The sequence below is a fragment of the Trachurus japonicus genome, chromosome 4 (assembly GCF_045865225.1).
Source record: "Trachurus japonicus isolate A0001 chromosome 4, Traja_1.0".
Classification (NCBI taxonomy): domain Eukaryota; kingdom Metazoa; phylum Chordata; class Actinopteri; order Carangiformes; family Carangidae; genus Trachurus; species Trachurus japonicus.
Genome location: NC_140910.1, coordinates 24,091,917 through 24,112,049, shown reverse-complemented (window position 1 = coordinate 24,112,049; position 20,133 = coordinate 24,091,917). Strand labels below are relative to the sequence as shown.

Genomic DNA, 20,133 nt, shown 5'->3' with positions numbered 1-20,133 from the left:
ACATATCGACCACTTGTGCTGCAAAGTAGCTGGCAGAAAGATCTATCTCTAAATGACTTGCCCTGGAAGCTCATTTTTTCTAACATCAAATTGTCTTCAAGAAACCCAAACCATCAGCTTATTCATTTTAATTTTTTACACCGTAGTTACCTGACACCCAAAAAACAACATGCAATGAAGAAAATTGACTCCCCACTCTGTACCCTCTGTTCACAGGACTCTACAGGCTCATTCTATTATGTACTGGCAATGTAGACCTGTTAAAACATTTTGGGAAAACGTCTGTTTGCACTTATCCAAGATTATGGGGAAGACAATTCCATGCCTTCCCAGGGTACTCCTATTAAATGATGGTTCCTCACTGAATCTTTTAATAAGAGAAAAAGCTTTATTTCTCTCAGGCATAACTGCAGCGAAAAAGATACTTGCACTTCGTTGGAAGCCACCGCATGATACATCATTGAATCATTGGTCATGTGGATGGAAATTTTACATATGGAATTGTCAGTGGCAAGAATTCATGGTGCCGGCTCGAGAGTTCTTGATTTATGGTTAGTCTGTCAAAAAACTGAAAGAGTTGCCTTTGTAGGTGCTACCATCTATTTCTTTTTTTTTTTTTCTCTCTCCTGCCTTGTTTCTCTCGGTATCTCTCTGTTAGCACCCACTTAGCAGCTGTAAACTATGCAGATGTGATATCACTTTGTACTTTTGATTTGATGGTTATTTTTGGGAAGCTGAAATATTATAGAACTCTTAACTTCCAAGCTGGAACATTTTTGAGTGTATGGCTGTGTTGGTGAGGCTGGGATGATTGGGTTGCATAGTTGCCAGGTGTATGCTGTTTGTATTATACTGTGTACCATGTGCTTTAAGACTAATGTTGAACGTCATAACCTTGTCCTATGAGGTCGCCACAAGAAGGGGGGAGGGTGGGAAGGGTGTTTAGGGAGGGGGTAAGGGAGGGAGGGGAGGGGTGGGCGGCTGGGATGGGATTATTTACTATATTGTCAATTTATTATGTCGGGGAGAAAATGTTTGTTGTTACTTTTGTAACAATGAATGTAAAATAAAATAATTGTTCACAAAAAAAAAAGAGGACCAGATGTGGTTCAATGTGCTCAGATCAATGCAATCAGCTTTGAACATCTACTTGTCTGTATTCCTCGGTTTACTTTCTTGTTTTGTCACAAAGGTTTTGTTCAGATAGTGTTTACTTTTGACCATGTCAACCAGATGGATGCGGTATGCACCAGTGGCCTTTTGGTTTTTATGCTGGACTCCAATTTGTTTGAGAGGCAAACATATGACAATCAACCCATTGGGATTACTAGACACACTAATTGTAGGCCATACTCTCAGTTTCATTTGTTTGGAAATCGAATCAGGTTTTGCAGCATTGTTTGTACTTTTGATACCAACAGGTCACTCCCCATGCATGTACTTTCATTCAGCCACAGCATCCCGAGGTGCCAGGTGTGTGTAGAGCTCAGTCAGGTAAGATTTCACATCTTTATTCAAACAATTCAATGAAATCGGACATGTTGAAAAGGAAAAGGGTTATGCATCCCACAGACCAGAGTTAGACGAGTCCTTCTCATTATTTCTGAATGTTACCTCTGTTTTGGGAGCGTACTCTGTGACCTGACAGCTAAAGTACTCAACAGTGTTAAGACTTGATGCTTTTAAAGCAGAGGTGTGGACTCGAGTCACAAATTTGACGCCTTCAGTTCAGACTTGACTTGGGAAAATCAAGAATGACTCATGACTTCATCCTGCTGACTCGGAACAACTTAATTTCAAATATATGCAATTAACTATTTTGTGCAAGTCCCTGATGTATTAGAAAATGTAGCCTTGCTTTCAGTAGCAAATGTGACATCTGGGAATCCCAGGTCCACCCTGAACCACTCAAATAGTCAATCATGCTGCATGTGATAACAGTTCATGAGTCATTCTTTTCAGAGTATCAAAAAACTAAAGAAAAATCCAGTAGGCTATCTTGTGAAAAATACACTTGATGTTCTAGTATGCATGTAGTATATCCCCTTGATAAATTCATGACTTGCCAAGTTTAAGTTCCAATGACTCTTTAGTATTTTGTGAAGGCAGCGACGCCCTGTGCAGAGTAAATAAAACAGAGCTTGTGAGCTCGAAGATGATACGTTGGAGAACTAAAGTTATAGCCTTAAAGGTTGTTAACAAAAACAAGAATACAAATGTGGATGTGAATACGAATACCAATATGAATACGAATTACTTTATTAATCCCCAAAGGGAACTTATTTTGTCTGTCAGCTAATCAGCATTTGCGGAAGAATCAAAAAGCCCGTTGGCTATAGGTACAAAGAACCCTCTATATGTCTCTGTCCTGCAGCAAAGAGAGGGTGGCAGCTGTGCAGGAAATGTGGTGCATAAAAATAGCATGAAAAGAAAATCAGAAGTACTTATCTGATGTCTTTAGCCTTCATTTTCCGTTGATCCTTGAGAGCTCAGGTGTATGACAGCAATGTCTGTCTTCTGCCTTTTGCACTGCAGGTGGTAAAGTGTTGAGGTTAGTGTCACAGTGTTACATCAAAACATAATTGTGTTATTGCCAAACTGGAGGTTGTTGTAGTGCATAGACAGAAAAGCAAAGATGCAATCTATTAGAAAAAACAAATGCACTTACTTTTTTTTCCAGGTTTTGCAAAAAGGTGCTCAGTGGCCTTCCAAAATAAGAGCTTTCTGTTATGATGTCATTTTAACAATCTCTTTACCAGCTGTTGTTTTTTGTTTTTTATCATTCACAGACTGTGACTTAACTTAAACATACAATGGCATATCCAATGGTTGTTCAACAGCCAATGGCAACGCCACAGTTGCAACAGCCGACAGACACTCTGACTGACTGGAACAGTGGACTCTTTGACTGTTTTGAGAATGCGAGTACATGTAAGGATCAAAACCACTTATTTGTCAAACTTGATAAAATTCAATAGTAAATTATTTGAGAGAGCTGGTCCCACTCTTGTGTTAAACCTCTGTTAAACCTCTCTGTGTGTGTTTTAGGCTGCTACGGTTTCTGGTGCTGCCCTTGCCTCGCCTGCACAGTTTCAGGTAGATTTGGAGAGAACCATTGCCTCCCACTGTGTGACGTGTGCAGTCCAGCTATAATGGCCGCCTGTGGGATACCAATGTTTGCTCCTCCTGCATCTGTGGGTCTACGGGCGGCCCTCAGAAACAGATACAAAATCAAGGTATGATGCATATAATAGCTGATGGGACAGTGAATCTTACATGACACGTTGGATAAAAGTTAATTAATGAGTGTCAAACTTTGTCTCAATTCTCCTGACCGCTGCAGGGTTCTGTCTGTAAGGACATCGCAGCCTCCTGCTTCTGTGTGTGGTGTGTGTGGTGTCAGATGCATCGAGAGTTGAAAGATCGCAAAAAAAAGCCCACTGTCATCGTCAACGTGCAGTCTGCTCCAATGATGATGCCCACTATGGTACAAGCTCCGCCTGTTGTGATTGGCCAACCACAGGTTGTCGTGAATTCATTCTGAGATTTGTCTTGTCTTGCTGCTGATTTATTTTGTTGCACCTTGTATTTAACAATAATGTAGTAATTTCATAATGTTTTCTGCAGCAGCACAGTGAGCTTTTATTATATATATTTATATATATATAGTTTATAATATATATTATAAACTAATTACAGTAATCAACAATATGATTGGTTCTAATACTACACTATACTGAAAATGATAATTTTGAGATAATGTTATTAATTTTGATCCCAGTTAAATATAAATAAAAGAATTTGACAATCAGAGGACCAGATGTGGTTCAATGTGCTCAGATCAATGCAATCAGCTTTGAACATACTTGTATCAGTGGAAACAGTAAACCAGAAACAAACAAGGTCTCGTTTGTGTTCTTATCCTAAATCTATAACATTTTTCACGTTAGACTTCCTTGTACGAGTTAACCATGTCAGACACATAATCTTCTCTTATCATATTTCAACCTGATGAGTGAAGACAGCTTCAGGAGGTGAGACTTTGTGAGATTTAGCAACACACTCACAACATATCTCTTTCCTGTCCACTTTCATTCATTTGTTGTTAGCAAAAGAGGAATTTCGCACAGCAAGGTTTCATGTCATGATGTCAGCAACCAACAGACAAACGCATACCAACAGAGTGAGTAATCATTTCAGGGAACATTTACAACATACAATTATAATATTTGTGGTGCAGCTGTCAATGATGTGACAGTCAACTAACTTGACCAACCTGGCCAAGCTGGAAAAGCCACTTTCTGCCTATTGTTTTCTACAATTAAGCAACAACGAATTTGTACCTGTCACTTTCCTCTCAGTCTGTTGATGAGCACGCCCACAGGAAAATCATTGAGATATAAGAATGAAAGTTAATTATTTCTTATTTCTTAGTGGTGAACAAAGCTGAATTTAAGATCACATTTTATTGTTGACATGTTGCATTAGGGATTCACTATTAGTCCTTGTCCTTCTATGACTTTTCATTTCAATGGGGTTTTTTTGGATGCTTGGCCATAAATGATAATGTATCAATCAAAAATTGCATTTCCTGTGAGGACTAGTAGATAGTGTAGCAAAAGCATTGATTGTGGTGACAAATAATGCTTTTGCTGTATCTCCATAACTTGAATGTTATTGTTCAACCAAAAGTGGTTTGAATGCGCAATAAATGAAAAAAACACAATTTTATTACATAAATATGAACAAAAAGTGTCTTTACTCAACTAAAGATGTTTCTTTACATATACATTGTATACATTGTTATACAAGTTTAAACATGTTAAAAAGTGATACTTATCACACCATTTGCTGGTTCTGTGTCACCTCTTGGTTAAGTTCCAGTAAACGACGACTCTACCCCCCGAGAAACAGTCAAACCCTCTTCAGCCCCACATTTCTTTGGTCACAGACTTATCATGTTAGTTTCTCAGTATATTTTATATATTTTTTTTAAATAACGGGGGCAATATGTACACCAAAAAAGGGGTCTACCATAGAGGGTTACATATTTTAATTTGATGTTAATTTACAAGTACTTATTGTTGATGCCTATTAATGTTATATTGAACCTGAATAAAAAGCATTGTTTTTGGAGTTTTACCTCTGAACAGACAGATACACAAAGAACCCACATGGATGACGTTTAGAGAACCCATTTATTTTATATTTTATTTTGTTTACTAACCTCTTGGGCACAAGATACATATTGCTCTGGTGTCTTTTTCAAAGACAAAGTCAGTCTTCGGTGTTAGAAATGAGATGTGTATGTATCAAAAGTCTGAGATTTGAAGGCCATGGATTTCACAACCCTTGTATTTTCTTTCCTGTTAAAAACTGCTTCCTGAAAGGTGAGCCCTTCACCAGAACAATGAAGCTGGGAGTGCCTGCCTTAACAAACAACCTGTCGACAGAACACAACAGACGGAAAATCAACATTTAGTCTAAGTTGAAATACTATAACACAAGACTAGATTACAGGTACTATGAGGAACATACAGATTACTTGCTGAATGAGGAAGCACTATCTTTTCATGGTTCTTATTAGGTATCATTGATAGTGGCCATGAGGAAATAAAAATCAAAACGCACCTTTTATGTTGCAGCACTTCTAAAAGTGGCGTCTCTGGTTTTACTTGGTATAGTGTCTCCTTCTGTGCATCCTCAAAGAACAGCTGGAAAATAAGGAAAGGTCAAATGTGGTTAACTGACATGATGTATGATCCTTGTTTGACAGTTGCACTCTTAAATATGTTATCACCTAATTATATGAAAACAGTAGTTAAATTAGTTAAAAATATGACTGCATAATATGCTGATTAAGCTCTGCAGTGGTTTATTAGAAAAAAATAAATTAAGATTGCAGAAGAAACAATATTAAATCACAGAGGATCCCAACCTATTCTGAATTATTCCTGACATTTCTTATGATAAAAAGCCACCAGGTGTGATTTGACTGCTCAATGATGGTAAATATACAAACCTGCAGATTTTGTGGGTGATATTTTCTGTCTGAGTCCCAAGGTGGGAGTTCCTCTCCAAACATGACCGCCAGGTGATCCATGAAACTGAACAGAGAACGATACAGTGAGAGAGTGATTGAATAAACATTTCACTTATTAACGCTGCATTATATAAGTATTTTATAAATAGACAGGTCGTTTATTCATGAATGAGGATATTAAAGGACAATTCCAAGCGAATTCAACTCGGGGGTGTATTTTCCTATCATTTTAGGTCTAAAAGAAGGAACCTGAAGATTTTCAGTTTAATCGCTCCTGTTTTGCGGTAGTTGCGTCTGTCCGCGCATCGCCACGGCAGCAATGAATGGGAGTGGATGTAAGTTCCGCTGTTTAGGCTGTTTACAGCCCTCAAAGCCGCAATTTTTTTCCACAGACAGCGTCAGATGGCGACTCAAACATGCACCGAGAAGTTTATTTACTTCAAGCAAGCCGACATGTTTGTAAAACTAGATCTAATTCAAAGGCCCAGTTCCAATCCGACCCCTCACGGACTTAGCCTCGTAAACCAGCCTCTCGCGGAAGTGCATTTCATTTCATTCCGAGGGAGAGTCTGGCCTCATCCCCATTCTAAGCGTTTGGACTGAAACCCTCAGAAGGCCGAGCCAATCAGCGTCGTCCGCTGTGATTGACACAGCACGTTGGCCAATCAGGGACCGACTGGTGCAAAGCCCCGTCACTACACCAACTTGCTGATTGGCTGAATGGGGTTGTCTGTAAACGCTAATACCAAAGATATTAAACCGTCTTTGCTACTACTCCCGCCCAGCTCCCGCCCAGCCCAAACGCTTAGAGGGGGGATGAGGCCAGACTCTCCCGAGAAATGAAATGAAATGCATTTCCGCGAGAGGCTGGTTTACGAGGCTATCACGGACTCACTGATTTAGAGGCGCGTTCACGGGAAGTCTGTGAGTGTGTGAGGGCTGTTCCATTGTCAGATCATCAAGTCAGTGAGTCAGTGAATGAGCCCTTACTGCCCCCTTACCGTAAGTCAGCACCGATGCTGACTTTGGGTAGGGGAATTACCCACAGTTCATAGCGTTGTGAAGTCAAACACATGAGATGCCGTCGGAACGCAAAAAAAAAAGTAAATTAACACACGTAGTCAGAGAGAGCTCCGCCGCTCTCTTTATTGTTAATGGACAAGAGCAACAACCAAAAAAAAGAAAGAAAGAAAAAAGAAGTTAACTGTCAGTATTAACGTGCAGTTTGTGATTATTGATGATGATTTGAGCAGATCTGATCCGGGAACATTTTGTTTTGAGTCCGTCAACCTCACGCACCTTGTGCGTGTTGAAAGTACGGTAAATTATCGGTCCAAGACCGGAGTCAACCACATGTTGTTGTCAAGGTAACGTGTCGTGAGAGTGGGTAAGTGCTGTTCCATTCATGTTTACTGCATCTGGACCCTCACAGACTCTCACACTCTGTCACTTAGAGCTGACGTCACTTTAGTCAGTGAGGGTTCAGGGCTTGAGTCTTTAGGGAACGGATTGGAATTGGGCCAAAGTCTCCCGGAGTCTCACGCGAGACCCAGTTGCCGTGCTCGGTGTGTTCACATGCAATGGGAAAAGCTCCCGTTTGTGTCATAAACACAGGAATATCAACTCGTTACTTGCTTCAAGTAAAAAAAACTTCTCGGCGCATGTTTGAGTAGCCACCTGACGCTGTCTGTGGAAAAAAATGTACACTTAAAGCAAGTCAAGAGTTGATATTCCTGTGTTTATGACACAAACGGGAGCTCCCATTGCACCTGAATACACCAGCACTGCAACTTCGGGCTCGCGCGAGACTCCGGGAGACTTTGAATTAGATCTAGTTTTACAAACATGTCGGCTTGCTTGAAGTAAATAAACTTCATCTGACGCTGTCTGTGGAAAAAAATTGCGGCTTTGAGGGCTGTGAACAGCCTAAACAGCGGAACTTACATCCACTCCCATTCATTGCTGCCGTGGCGATGCGGGGACAGACGCAACTACCGCAAAACAGGAGCAATTAAATTGGAAATCTTCAGATTCCTTCTTTTAGACCTAAAATGATAGGAAAATACACCCCCGAGTTGAATTCGCCTGGAATTGTCCTTTAAACTGAACATTTCTGGACATGAAGGGAAGCTGACCAGTTGTTCTCGCAGAAAGCTGAGATGAAATCACTCTGTTGGTGTTCAGGATACAGGAAGAGAACTGGCCAGTGTAGGGAGCCCTGCTCGTCCATGAAGACCTGAGCCCCTGTGGCCTCCTGGGAGCTGAGGCCGTCCAGGCTCAGCTGTGAAATGGCTGCAGAGGAGCCTACATCCTCATCCTCATCGTCTGAACCACGCTGAGGCTTCGCGGACAGCAGAAGCTTGATACCTCGATCCTGTATAAAGCACAGAAAAATGTGTTACGTTTGATTTCATTCAGAAAAAAGATGGTTTTGGCTCTGTCATCTGGACACTTACCTTTATAGCAGCCAGAAGAGCTTCTTTCTCACCATGCAACTTTTTTTCTTTGACCCTGGCTTTCCTGGCGTCTCTCTCTGCAGCTCTCTGAGAAACAAAATATGAACAGAGATTAGTTTGTGCTTGACTTAAATTAGTGTCCAAAAATGTCCACAGTGCAATACACTCTCCCAAAACCTTCAGCTCAGAGTCAGGTGAACTCAGCAGCGACTGTACCTTGTGTTTATCTGCAGCAGCTCTCAGCTCCAGCAGCTTCTTGTCAGTGGGATTTGCTTTAAGTCCTTCTTCACACCACTGGATGGCGTCTGAGAAGTTGCGCAGCTCTATACAACACTGGGCCCCTGCATAAACATATTCATTTACATATTTAAACATGGATATTCTTAAACTCTTGTGGTTTGTTATAGTGGCTGGAATGATATAAACAATGGCAGAGATCCAGTAAATAGACTTCCCACAGTGCATCCATGAGTTTTGCCAGAGCAGACACTGTTATGCTAGTTATGGATGGATTTTGAATGTACTATGTATTAATTAATTCCTATGTTTAAATACCTGATATATACAATTACTAATATGTAATTGTACCTGATTATCTCATGTACATGAAAAAAATATCCATCCATTGACCTTTGACCTGAACATCTTGAGTTGTGTTAAAGATATATAGGGTTAGGGTTAGGTTACATACTTATATCCCTATACAGTATAGGGATATGTCCCTATATATACACTGATATACTCTACATAATAAAACTTAATAATTTAATTGATTTTATTTGATTCTCATAATTACTATGACACTATGACATATTAAATTGTGTCGTGAGTACTTTCCTCTGTTAAATGTTGTTCTGATAAACAATAATTACAAAAACATATTGTTGTGCACACAGTGAGTATATTATATGTACATTATAGATATATCACACACCTCTGATCAAGGCTTTGAGATGACCTGGTTTGATCTTCTTGGCCGACACAGCATCGTTCAGTGCAGAGCGCATGTTACCTGTGGCAAACATATACACAAGAGACATAAGTTTACATCAAGTTTTTTTAAAGCATGTGAATAACAGTTCACATCCCCTGGTGCTGACAATACATTTACCGTATGTGTTATAAATCAGTATGGCATTGAGATGAATAATGTTTACCAATATGAAAGTGTGCTGCAGCTCTGTTGGTGAGAAGAACAGTGTTGAGCTCCCGGTCTCCACATTTCTTCTTCAGACCTGCCGTGTAGGACAGTATGGCCTTTTCGTAGTTCTTCTCCTTGAAAAACTCATTCCCCTCATTCTTCAGCCACTGTGCTTGCTCTGCAGGAGGAAGGAACTAAATCATCAACAGTTTCTAATGTTTAGAAAGTCCAGTTCTCCTCAGTTTATTCTCAGCACTGGGAATAAACTTTAGCCTTACCCTCTGGAGGTCTGTCCTCATCGTGGATAATGGCCTGGAGAGTAGCCAGCTCGGGGTGTGTTTTAGGGTCAATCTCCTCAGGCGCTGTCTTCATGAACATTGGTATTTTATTAAACTCCTGGAAGAGAGAGAAAGACAGAGGGGTCACTCAGGATCAAGGCCAGAAATGTTAGTTAGCTGCTAACTGGCTAATCACAACAACAACACCACCAGTGAAGATTTAACAGCTCATTTATTATAGAAATAACTTTCTGGCCACGGTTGACAGTGAACGGTTTCTTTTTGTCAGTGTTACCTCTTCCCAGTTGTCTTCACTGAACCCCTTTTTATATCTCTCCGTCTTGAATTTGTCCATAAACTCGTCCATGCCGTCGTCGCTGTCGTATTGCGCCGCTGGAGACGCCATTTTCAGACAAAATCTACTTTTAAATCTCGTTTGTGTTGTTTTAAAAGACTAAAATAAATCACAACGCTAAGTTTCCAACACTAACACGTCTTCTCTAAGAGCATTACGTATGGTACAAATCAGCGAAATCATCCAGCTCCCTGTTTACACATGTGTACGAGTAGTGCGACGCTGATATCGGTCCGTGCAGAAACAGAGCGCCGGTGCAATGGATCCACTTCCTCCTGACCAGAGAGATTGAATGAAATACAATTTTATAATCAAATGAAAATAATTAAATACGTTTACCTGTGTCAAGTCCAAATAAAAGTCAAATGTAATAAACATAGTTCCTGTGCTGGCTCGCAAATTATATGTCTATCTCTATAAACTAACTGGTGTGTTTTACATAACTATGTAGATGTTTATTGTTAACAATGTATATTTAGGAGTAGTAAAGTAGTAAAAGGAGTAATAGTCTTTTTCTTCTTTTGTTTATAAGGAGTATATGTTTGTGGTTTGTGTAGCCTATGTGAGCACTGTTACATGGTAATTCTCCCTCAAGTATGATTCAGATTAATTGAGAAATATTAAACGTTTACAACCAATGCACTGCCAATGAAATAAACGTAACTAATAATAAAAAAAAAAAGTATGTATAAAGTGTATCCTGAGCTCTTCAAATTTTGATTGATGCATTTTTACAAAAACTTAATTCTAAATACCGATTTTATCAGATTGCCTGGGGAGGTCTAGAGTTATCTCCATTTTTAATTATGAACCTTTTTACACTGTTTAGACAGGAGAGGAGTGTAGTGTGTTGTGCTTGTTTTTGACAACAGAGGGAGCTGCTCGCTACAGCAGCTTCAAATCCCTCATCTTACACTAGACACATGCAGAGAAACACTACATCATACTGATAGTGTCAAATGAATCTGCAACAGCACCACATTCCAGTTGTATCAATCCACTGTGGGTGCGATCAGTATATTATCTCTTTGTTAATTGTGGTCGGTCCCCTGTAATACCGCATTAGGATGTTCCCACCGCACTGTAACATTATAGATGCTCCAGTAGGTGTTGGGGGGGTAAAGTGAGACACATTAAAGCCTGTCGGGAGAGTGCAGAAGACCAGACAGGAAGAGAGACATGAACTAAACGATAAAATGCTAAATGTGGCAAGCCATGGCGATCTGTTGAACCAAGTATAAAGTCTTTCATTTGCTATTTTCCTTGAATTATGCAGGTTACGGTTGTATTTATTTAGAGTCCTTGGCACAAGTTATCATTCAGTTGTACAGTGGCAGCATTTCTATTAACACATACAAGTGCAAATGAAATCACAAAATAAATATTAATTTCTGCTTACATTTGTGCATTCATGATTTTATTGGTACAGGAATATTAAAGTCTGCAAATCAGAGAAACTATCAAATTCTTATATCACAGAAAAAGACATGTAATTTCATATCCTAAGGTTCATTGCAAAGCTTTTGTTGTGACAGTGAGTTAATGTCGATTAGCATTGTCATCAAGTTTGTAAACTCCGGATTTAAAACTTTGTAAACCAAATATAGAACCCATTAGTGCATAAAAATACAAGGATCTTAACTTCTCTTCCCACCACCGTGACCTCACTCACAAAATTTTGCTTCCTACATACAGAACAAAAACACTTAAATAGATTCATATAGTCTCCACTCTTCGCAGTAGATCTATCAGTCCATCTTCACTGAGGAACATCGTCTCACCTGTCTGCTGACAGATCACCTCAAACTTAGGGATGTCCTCTATGGCTCCCTGTCCTACTACAATAACATATGGATAACCCAGTCTGCCGGCGTCCTTCAGTCTCTTTCCAATGGTCATCTGTGTACGGTCATCAAGAACCACTTCGCCTCTCAACTGAGGCAGTGCCTCTCCCAGGGTGTGAACCAGGTCGTCTGCTAAAACTGCCACTTCATCCATTTTACTGCCTTTCTTCGGCGGTAAAACACAAACCTGGTAGGGGGCAAGAAGCCCTGGCCAGCGGATCCCCTCCTCTGTTGACATCACCTCAACGGCTGCAGCAAGGATACGGGTCACTCCAAGACCATAGCAGCCCATTTCAGCAACACTAAGCTTGTTCTGGGTATTGCTGAAGGTGGCATTGAATACTTGAGAATACTTTTTCCCCAGGTAAAAGGTGTGGCCGACCTCTATGCCCTTTGACTCTTCCAGTTTGCCTGTTTCACACTGAGGGCAGTCAGTTCTGTCCGAGGACACGGTCTCTACATTCGCAGAGAAGGAGCAGTTCCCACAGACCAGAAGTCGATCCTCACCGATGTCCGCCGGCAGCTGGAACTCATGAGAGAGTTTACCGCCGATGTTTCCCGTGTCCGCCTGCACCTGAACGCAACGCAGGCCCAGCCGGGCAAAGAGCCGGGTGTACGCCTGGCACACAGACTCATATGTCTGGTAAGCTGCTTCCTCGCTCACGTCAAACGAGTACATGTCCTTCATGTAGAACTCCCTCCCTCGAAGAAGACCGAACCTGGGCTTCGGCTCATCCCTGAATTTGCGGGTGATCTGTTTTATAGAAAATAAATCTTGATGTAAAACTGTAGTTTGCCGCAACAAATGCGCTGGTGGATGATAACAGGCTGAATGTTTACCTGATAGAGAAGCAGGGGGAGCTGTCTGTAGGAGAGGTTTGCCTGGTGAGCCACCAGAGTCGTCACTGCCTCCTCGTGTGTGGGACTCAAACAGTAGTCGATCCCGTGGCGGTCTTTCAGACGGAGCAGCTCCTTCCCCATCAAGTCCCAGCGCTCGCTGGTTTTCCAGAGATCAGCCGAGCACAAACTGGGCATGTCCAGCTTCTGTCCACCGATCCCCTGCATCTCTTGGTCGATCACTCTCACCTTTATGATCATACAAAGCAGCCATTAGATTTTATGAGACCAAAATGAAAACATATGCATCGTATTTGTTCAAATGGCACCAAAAGAGGATCCGAATCAAAAATAGAAAAATAGAATTCGCACACTAGAGTATGCTCCCGAATATTTGATGTTATATGACTTTTCGGGCCCAAGCACAAATCAGGCATCAGATATGAAGCTACTGCAGAGATGCACCTAGTTATATCAATTCGAGGGATCACCTGACAGGTCATGTGATGACATAGGTGTCAATATCAAAAACCAGTGACAAAAATATGAAAAATATATATACATGATAAACAAAGCTACAAACCCTGCACAGTACAATTCATATAACAATCACATAATCTGCATATGAAAATATCAAAACAACTTGAATATTACATGACATGATGAATAAACCGTTATGATGAGATGCAATATCAAGAAGACAACAGACCACAAGATGATCCACCTTGATCTTTATCAGTCAACAAAATGTCTCACCAGCTTCTCCATGGAGCGAACGATGGCAGGCAGGTAGTAGTAGCACCCCGGGTTGGATGGGTGGATGAGCCCCGCCTGCTGCATGAGCCTCTGACTCTTACAGGTCATCTCTCCCTGCAGCCGGCTCTCCTGCCCCACGTCACGCAGGCTCGACGGCTGGTAGAGCCGCGACACCAGCAGCGTGGGTCTGACGTGTCTGGAGTGGGAGGAGGCAGGAGCAGCGGTGTGTTCAGGGCAGCCCGAGTGATTCCTCTTGGGAAGAATCAACGTTCTGCGGAGGCGCTGGAGGACTCTCGGCCAAACGTGACGCATGACAGGCTCCATGGTGGATCCAGATGTGCAGCTGTTGCAGAGAATAGATCAAACAAGAGCTCAGCTGAAACTATTCGATATTCAATAAGATGTTTCACTAATTGCCCACTAATGCAGGGGTCTTACAAAAAATACACATTAACAAATGTTCTGTTTGCATTGAAACTGTTGTATATTTTACTCATAATCCGTTGACATAAATGGAGACAAAATATGACACTCGTCAGTAAAATATAATACAAGCCAACAGCAGCACCACTATTTATATCTCAGAAAAACACAGTTAAACCAACATCCCTCTGAAACAAAACAAAAACATTCATGAAGAGAGGATTTAATGTGAATAACCTTACACGTTATTTTAAGTGAGGGAAAACAGGAAGAGCATCTTTTATTCAACTACTCTCAAAAATAACTGGGTAAAACAAATATGAGCTACTTTACCTCTGGTTTTGTTGCACAGTGTAGCCTACACAGTGAAGTAGGCCAATTTTGCTCTTTGAGTATTTTAAGTTTTTGTACTTCAGAGCTTCAGTAAATATTACTAATAAATACGATTTAAACCCCACTGTATTTTCTTAAATAATATTAATATTAATGTAATAAGTAATAATTAATATGTAATAATGTAACTAAACAGGAAGTGCTCACTTAAAGGGAACTAACGTTACAGTAAATTGTAGTCCCATCATGCAACAACTAGCTACAGCACAGGTGAGGTCAAGGTCGTTACAACTCAGGTATAAAGTTTGGTCTTTTGAACTATCCACATGTTTGTTAAATGAAGTGGGTTCAGAAAACGAGGTTATTCTAACTGACAAGAGACGCATGTTACCACATCCTGCCCTGTTGCAGCTCATTTACACAGCTGAGTTAGCTTCCTCTGTTAGCATGCACAACCAGTAAGACTCACCTCAACTATTGTCTGTTGCTCCGAGTCGATTATCTGACAAGTTAAATACAAAACACTGTCATGTCTGTAAGTTTACAAGCTGCAGCACATTCAAGGTCCCTCCCTGCTCCCTGTCTACACCACCACGCTGCTCCAGCTGTCCCTGTCCCTGTCCCTGTCCTCCTCCTCCACCGCGCAGGGACAGGAGCAGCTGTCAGGTCACACCGCCCCCTGCAGGACCGGAGGAGGCAATGGACTCATCACTTGTTTTAGAGACTGTGTATAATAATACAAAAAAAAACTTTTAACTTTTACCTCGTGTTTGTTGACTTTTTGTATGATAATTAGTAACACAGAATTTGCTGTTATCAGTTCCTCCTTGCTATGAATGAACCATTGGATGTAGCTGACAAGAATTACCTTGATATTTAGAAAATCTAAAATTAAGCTCTGGATTCAAAAGGAGAATATTTTTCTAGATGTTAAAGCACCTTACCCAACTGCCAACTCAAACCACTGATTAAAGTTCAGCCATCTTTCCTGATCAAATTATTTATCAGTTATTTTTTATTAACAATGAACCTCCACATTGTTTTTGGTTAAAAGGATAGTTTGACTATAGTGTATTTTCTATAGGGGATTATACAGTTCTTCACATTTGTTTATTAGCACCATCATTATGAATGGTTATCAGTCTGTTTCTTTTTGTCTATGCATTGTGTATGTTGTTGTTGTTTTTTTCTCAAAAGAAATCAATCAATCATAAACCTGCGGCCAGGCAACATGAACATTGTTTCTGTGTTCAGCAGGTGGAGCCAGGAGCTCTCAGGCTCTCAAATGTAAAAGCTATTGACAGGATCCAGCAGCTTTAGAGAACCACAAATGCATTGACTTTTATTTTATTGCAATGTTGTATGGTTTGTTGTTAAGTGGTTTTATACCCTTATGAAGTGTATAAAACGGGTCGAGGTGGTCAAACATTTCTTTCTTTCTTTTTTTAAATACTCCACAGAGCAATTTGTTCACAACTTAACATAAATCTCTAGTGATTTTAATTGGCTCAGCAGCACTTAAGGTCTTTTGCCTCCCACGATGCAACAGGTTTATGATCAAAACAGACAGAAGGTTCTCGCGCTGCATTTTGACCATTGACAATTTCCATATAGTCAAAGTCGTCTGTAGCTATATGGTCATTTACTGTCGATTCACGATTGAAAACAGGATACATTTATTGTGAAAGGAAAAGGTGAGGCAGTCGAGAGGAAAGAGGATGAAGGTTCAATGGCCTGAAAACACATTTAATGAGCCATTTTGTATTGCTGTTACACCTCCTCACAGAGTCATGTATTTACCTGTTACATAAAAATGTCGACAAAATACTTTTGTTTACACAGTTTTGTCAGTGAACCTGTTTCTCCATTTGCTCCCAGACTGTTTTATATATCACAAACTCTGGAAGCTATTCAAGTATTTTCATCCACATATTACTGCAACACAGTTTGGATAATGTTTGTGAACAAAGAAGTTAAAGTAAATATTTTCATAGATGATTTGTTAACAAACATTTAAAGTGTTCAATTTACTACACATGTGTGGATATTTATCTAAGTTATGTATTTTTTTAATCACTGATTGGACCTTTAATAATGCATAACTGATAGAAGACATTATGCATTAACAGTGTGAGAATACTTTGTTACAAGTCTTACGTAAAAGTATCAGGAATCAATAGGAAAATAATAAGGAAAATGCACAAACACATTAAATGTGTTTTGTAAATTGAAAAGTTAAATGGTCAGCATGACTTTTATAGTTGTATTCCTTTGCAGATTATACAATTTAGATTGAATTAAGTTAAACACAACCTACTGTATAATGGTCACAAGGAAAATTTCACATTGAGCAGAAATTTAGGCTATCTGTTAAATCTCTTACAATAATCCAAATGAGTTGAAGCCAATTTATTTTCAGCCTGTCAGCTAATAAACTCATGGATTGTAGCTTCAATCAACAACAAAGCACCATCATTTATAAACTCCACATCCAAGAAGTTTAGGTTTGAACTAAGGCACAATGAACAGAGTAAATGTTGTACAGTCTTAATATTTTAAACAATTTGAAACCATTTTAAATCTCAGTCATGTTCAGGTCGTGTTTCTTCTGCTGCTTTCTTCTGATTTCTTCAGTAAGGATGTCAGTTTCCTACCCAACTCACGTATGTGACGGCGTCGTCCTTGGCAACGGCCCCAGCCCAAACAATCCCACAGAAAACAGACTCAGTTCAATTAACTGAGGCAGACTGAGTGTTGTCAGACTCAGACAGATGTTATTTATTCTTTATAGATAAAGTGTGTATCTATCTCAAAAATCTATTGATCAATCTCTTCCAAACATATCAGTGTGAAAATTAAACCACAATTAACCTTTATAAAAGGAATAAAAATAAGAAATGTGTCTAAAAACAAACCTATTCCAAAGATGTGGTAGAAAACTATAATATATACGCTATACGTATATAAATGACAAATTACATTTTTATTTGGCTGAAGTATTCCCTATAACCTGCATGTTCTTCAGAGACAGTGTGTTGGCGAGAAACAGTAAAGTAGAAAATGTGCCTATAGTCCACAGTCAACTTTAATATCTCTTTTGATTGAAATGTCTCTTTTTTTCTACCAGTTTTCAAGGGAACATGGAGATGTTTTATGTTTTACTTGCTTCTTCTTTCGTTGTTTATTTTGTTTATCTTCATCTTTTAGGGTTTAATTTTAGTTGCCATCAGTTAGGGCTGTCTAAAATATTTATTTATACTCTGACTATTGATGAGTTTTTATGGAATGCACTATACAATCACACAATCGTTGCCTTTTGTTGACTTTATACTGAACTGCAGTCTGTGTTAATGGCTTTATAGCATTTTAAGCCAGCAATTTTACACCATTATTCCCTCAGTCAGTCAATGACACACAGACACCTGATGGTCGGCCCACACGACAAACACAGCTGAGTGGCCCCCTGGCTCTTGTCTCTCATGGGGACACTGTGGAGGACAGTGTTTTCAGGCTGCGTGGTCCAGAGAGACGTCGATGTTCTCCTGAGTCAATTAGGTTTGCGTCTGTTCTATCCATTTATCTGATGGCTCTCATCGTAAGGTTTGGTTCTCGGAGAAATGGGCGACTGAATGTCTCCTTGAGATATGAACAATCTCATTAGGACAGATTTTATCTGCATACATCACATCTGCCTGGTTGTCTTCATACTTCATAGTTCATTTTTCCCCCACTTAAAAGGTTTAGCTCAAGGTTTTGGACAAATAAAAACAATAAGTTGTAGTAGAGACATACTGATTTTCTACTTATTTCTACTACTATTAAGAAATTGTCTTGTCCCTTGGAAATGTAACAGCATATAAATAGAAATGCAAGAACAAACTTTTTTTCCCACCCGCACCCCCCACCCCAGGGAACAAGCAGGAGAAAAAGAGAAAATGAATGGACATTGTATCGACAAGAACAATCAAAACAAACAAACGAACAAAAAACAAAGACAAAACATACAGTGAGACTAAACATGTGGTTTTCAGTAATAGTAAAAAAACATTATATAGATGACATATAGGACAAAATCTCATGTTTGTTCGAGCAGATAGGCTATGTAATAAAAGCTTGCCATATCCTGCTGAAATTATCATTAGGAGAGCCAGTCTAATCTTTTCTAGCTTCAGAAGTTGTAGTGTATCACCAACCTAATGTTTGTAGGGGGGTGGGCAGCCTGTTTCCAACTAAGTAAAATCATTCTTCTCACTAAGAGGGTGACAAAAGCAATGCGATCAGAAATTGTCTTGTTTTAAAACTTAAAACTGAGGTAAAAGTATTCACCACAGATCCATAAAGTAACAGAAATGTCCCATTTCTGATCACTGTTACATATAATATCATTGATGTTAATATGATTTAAATGTTATAGATAGTAAAAATTGTGGTAATACAAATAATTTGAACTCATTTAAACACCTAAAGAGCGAGAGAAAACATGTAAAAAAAACAACAACAAAAAAAACATAACCTCAAACTAGCGCTAGTGTCTACAACCAAACAGTATGATGTAGCATTAAGGTTTCCCCTCAATGGAAACAAATTATCTTTGAACAAATGGCTTAATGACAGAAGTCCACAGAGCCTCCACACAGTTTTACATGTGACGTACTTTTGTAACGTCACCTACTAGGTCATCCTTGGCTCTCCAGGTCAGAGAGTCCGTAATCAGAGCAGTCCCACAAAACTGAGACAATTATGACGAAAGAAGCTGTAGCTCTGATTACGGCCATCAATGCACACAGTTCATCAGGAGCTGTAATTGTATAGATGTTCACAAAATAATGGGTAACAATATCTATGTTGAACTTATTCAGAAAATTCTCAGAAACATTTTATAGAGCAAAAATTAACATTTGTTTACTCATTGAAATTCATAATATTCAGCATTTGAACAGTAAAAGTGTTTACATCAGAACTGGGACAAAGCCGAAGTATCAGGCTTTTCAGAAAGACGGAAGAAACCATGAATGGAAAACAATTCTGTTTCATGAAACATTAATAAGCCTGTGGCTGCTGATGCAGCATGATAAACACACCTGACCAGCTTGTTGTGGAGCTTTTGTCCTCATTACATTTACAGTTATCATGAGGATTCATCTGATGACAAGTGAATGAGTAAATGAATGAATTTCCAATCATGGTGTCATGACTACAACTAGGTACTTAGGTGCTTAAAATTACCTTAGTGTAATTATTAGTGAATAATCAATATTTGGTTAATTTTAAATAAGAATCAATTTTCATGCATAACCTTGTGTTAATCCTTAGCATCTGTTTATGCTTAGCTAATCTGTGTGTGTTTGTGTGTGTGTTTGCCTCTTTTATGTTGATTATGTTTGAACTCTTTCATTTTTAACACTATGTGCTTATTGCTCTTTAGATAAAATACTTCTATTAATAATAACAATAATAGTAATAATTACTTACAATTTGTTGACTATAATAAAAAATACTTAGACCACCAATGTATATTCTCTTCACCGACCAAATAAACAAGTGCTTGACCTGCAAAACAACAGAGGTTGCTAATATACTACTTCCATTTCCTTTGACTTTATGGGAAAACTCTTGTTATGTTTGCGCCACCACACATCACATCCAATCAAAGGTAATATAAAATTT

At 39.4% G+C, this 20,133-nt stretch overlaps 3 protein-coding genes across 3 annotated transcripts; 1 reads left to right on the top strand and 2 right to left on the bottom strand.

The window, feature by feature from the left end:
• Positions 1-1,460: 1,460 nt before the first annotated feature.
• On the top strand, positions 1,461-3,549 carry LOC146989009 (cornifelin-like). Its single transcript, XM_085775438.1, has 4 exons — positions 1,461-1,494; positions 2,790-2,931; positions 3,049-3,236; positions 3,344-3,549. Exons 2-4 carry the CDS (start codon positions 2,814-2,816, stop codon positions 3,542-3,544), a joined length of 507 nt encoding a protein of 168 aa, XP_085631564.1. The 5' UTR covers positions 1,461-1,494; positions 2,790-2,813; the 3' UTR covers positions 3,545-3,549.
• A 1,792-nt stretch (positions 3,550-5,341) lies between these two features.
• On the bottom strand, positions 5,342-10,503 carry ttc4 (tetratricopeptide repeat domain 4). The gene is made up of 10 exons (XM_085774859.1): positions 10,214-10,503; positions 9,919-10,036; positions 9,657-9,818; positions 9,434-9,511; positions 8,716-8,840; positions 8,500-8,586; positions 8,179-8,417; positions 6,023-6,107; positions 5,632-5,714; positions 5,342-5,443 (listed from the first exon to the last, which is right to left on the bottom strand). Exons 1-10 carry the CDS (start codon positions 10,322-10,324, stop codon positions 5,344-5,346), a joined length of 1,188 nt encoding a protein of 395 aa, XP_085630985.1. The 5' UTR covers positions 10,325-10,503; the 3' UTR covers positions 5,342-5,343.
• A 1,157-nt stretch (positions 10,504-11,660) lies between these two features.
• On the bottom strand, positions 11,661-15,124 carry pars2 (prolyl-tRNA synthetase 2, mitochondrial). Its single transcript, XM_085774858.1, has 4 exons — positions 14,936-15,124; positions 13,711-14,053; positions 12,958-13,203; positions 11,661-12,871 (listed from the first exon to the last, which is right to left on the bottom strand). The coding sequence occupies exons 2-4, from the start codon at positions 14,032-14,034 to the stop codon at positions 11,990-11,992; spliced, it is 1,452 nt and encodes a 483-aa protein (XP_085630984.1). The 5' UTR covers positions 14,035-14,053; positions 14,936-15,124; the 3' UTR covers positions 11,661-11,989.
• Between the last annotated feature and the right edge of the window lie 5,009 nt (positions 15,125-20,133).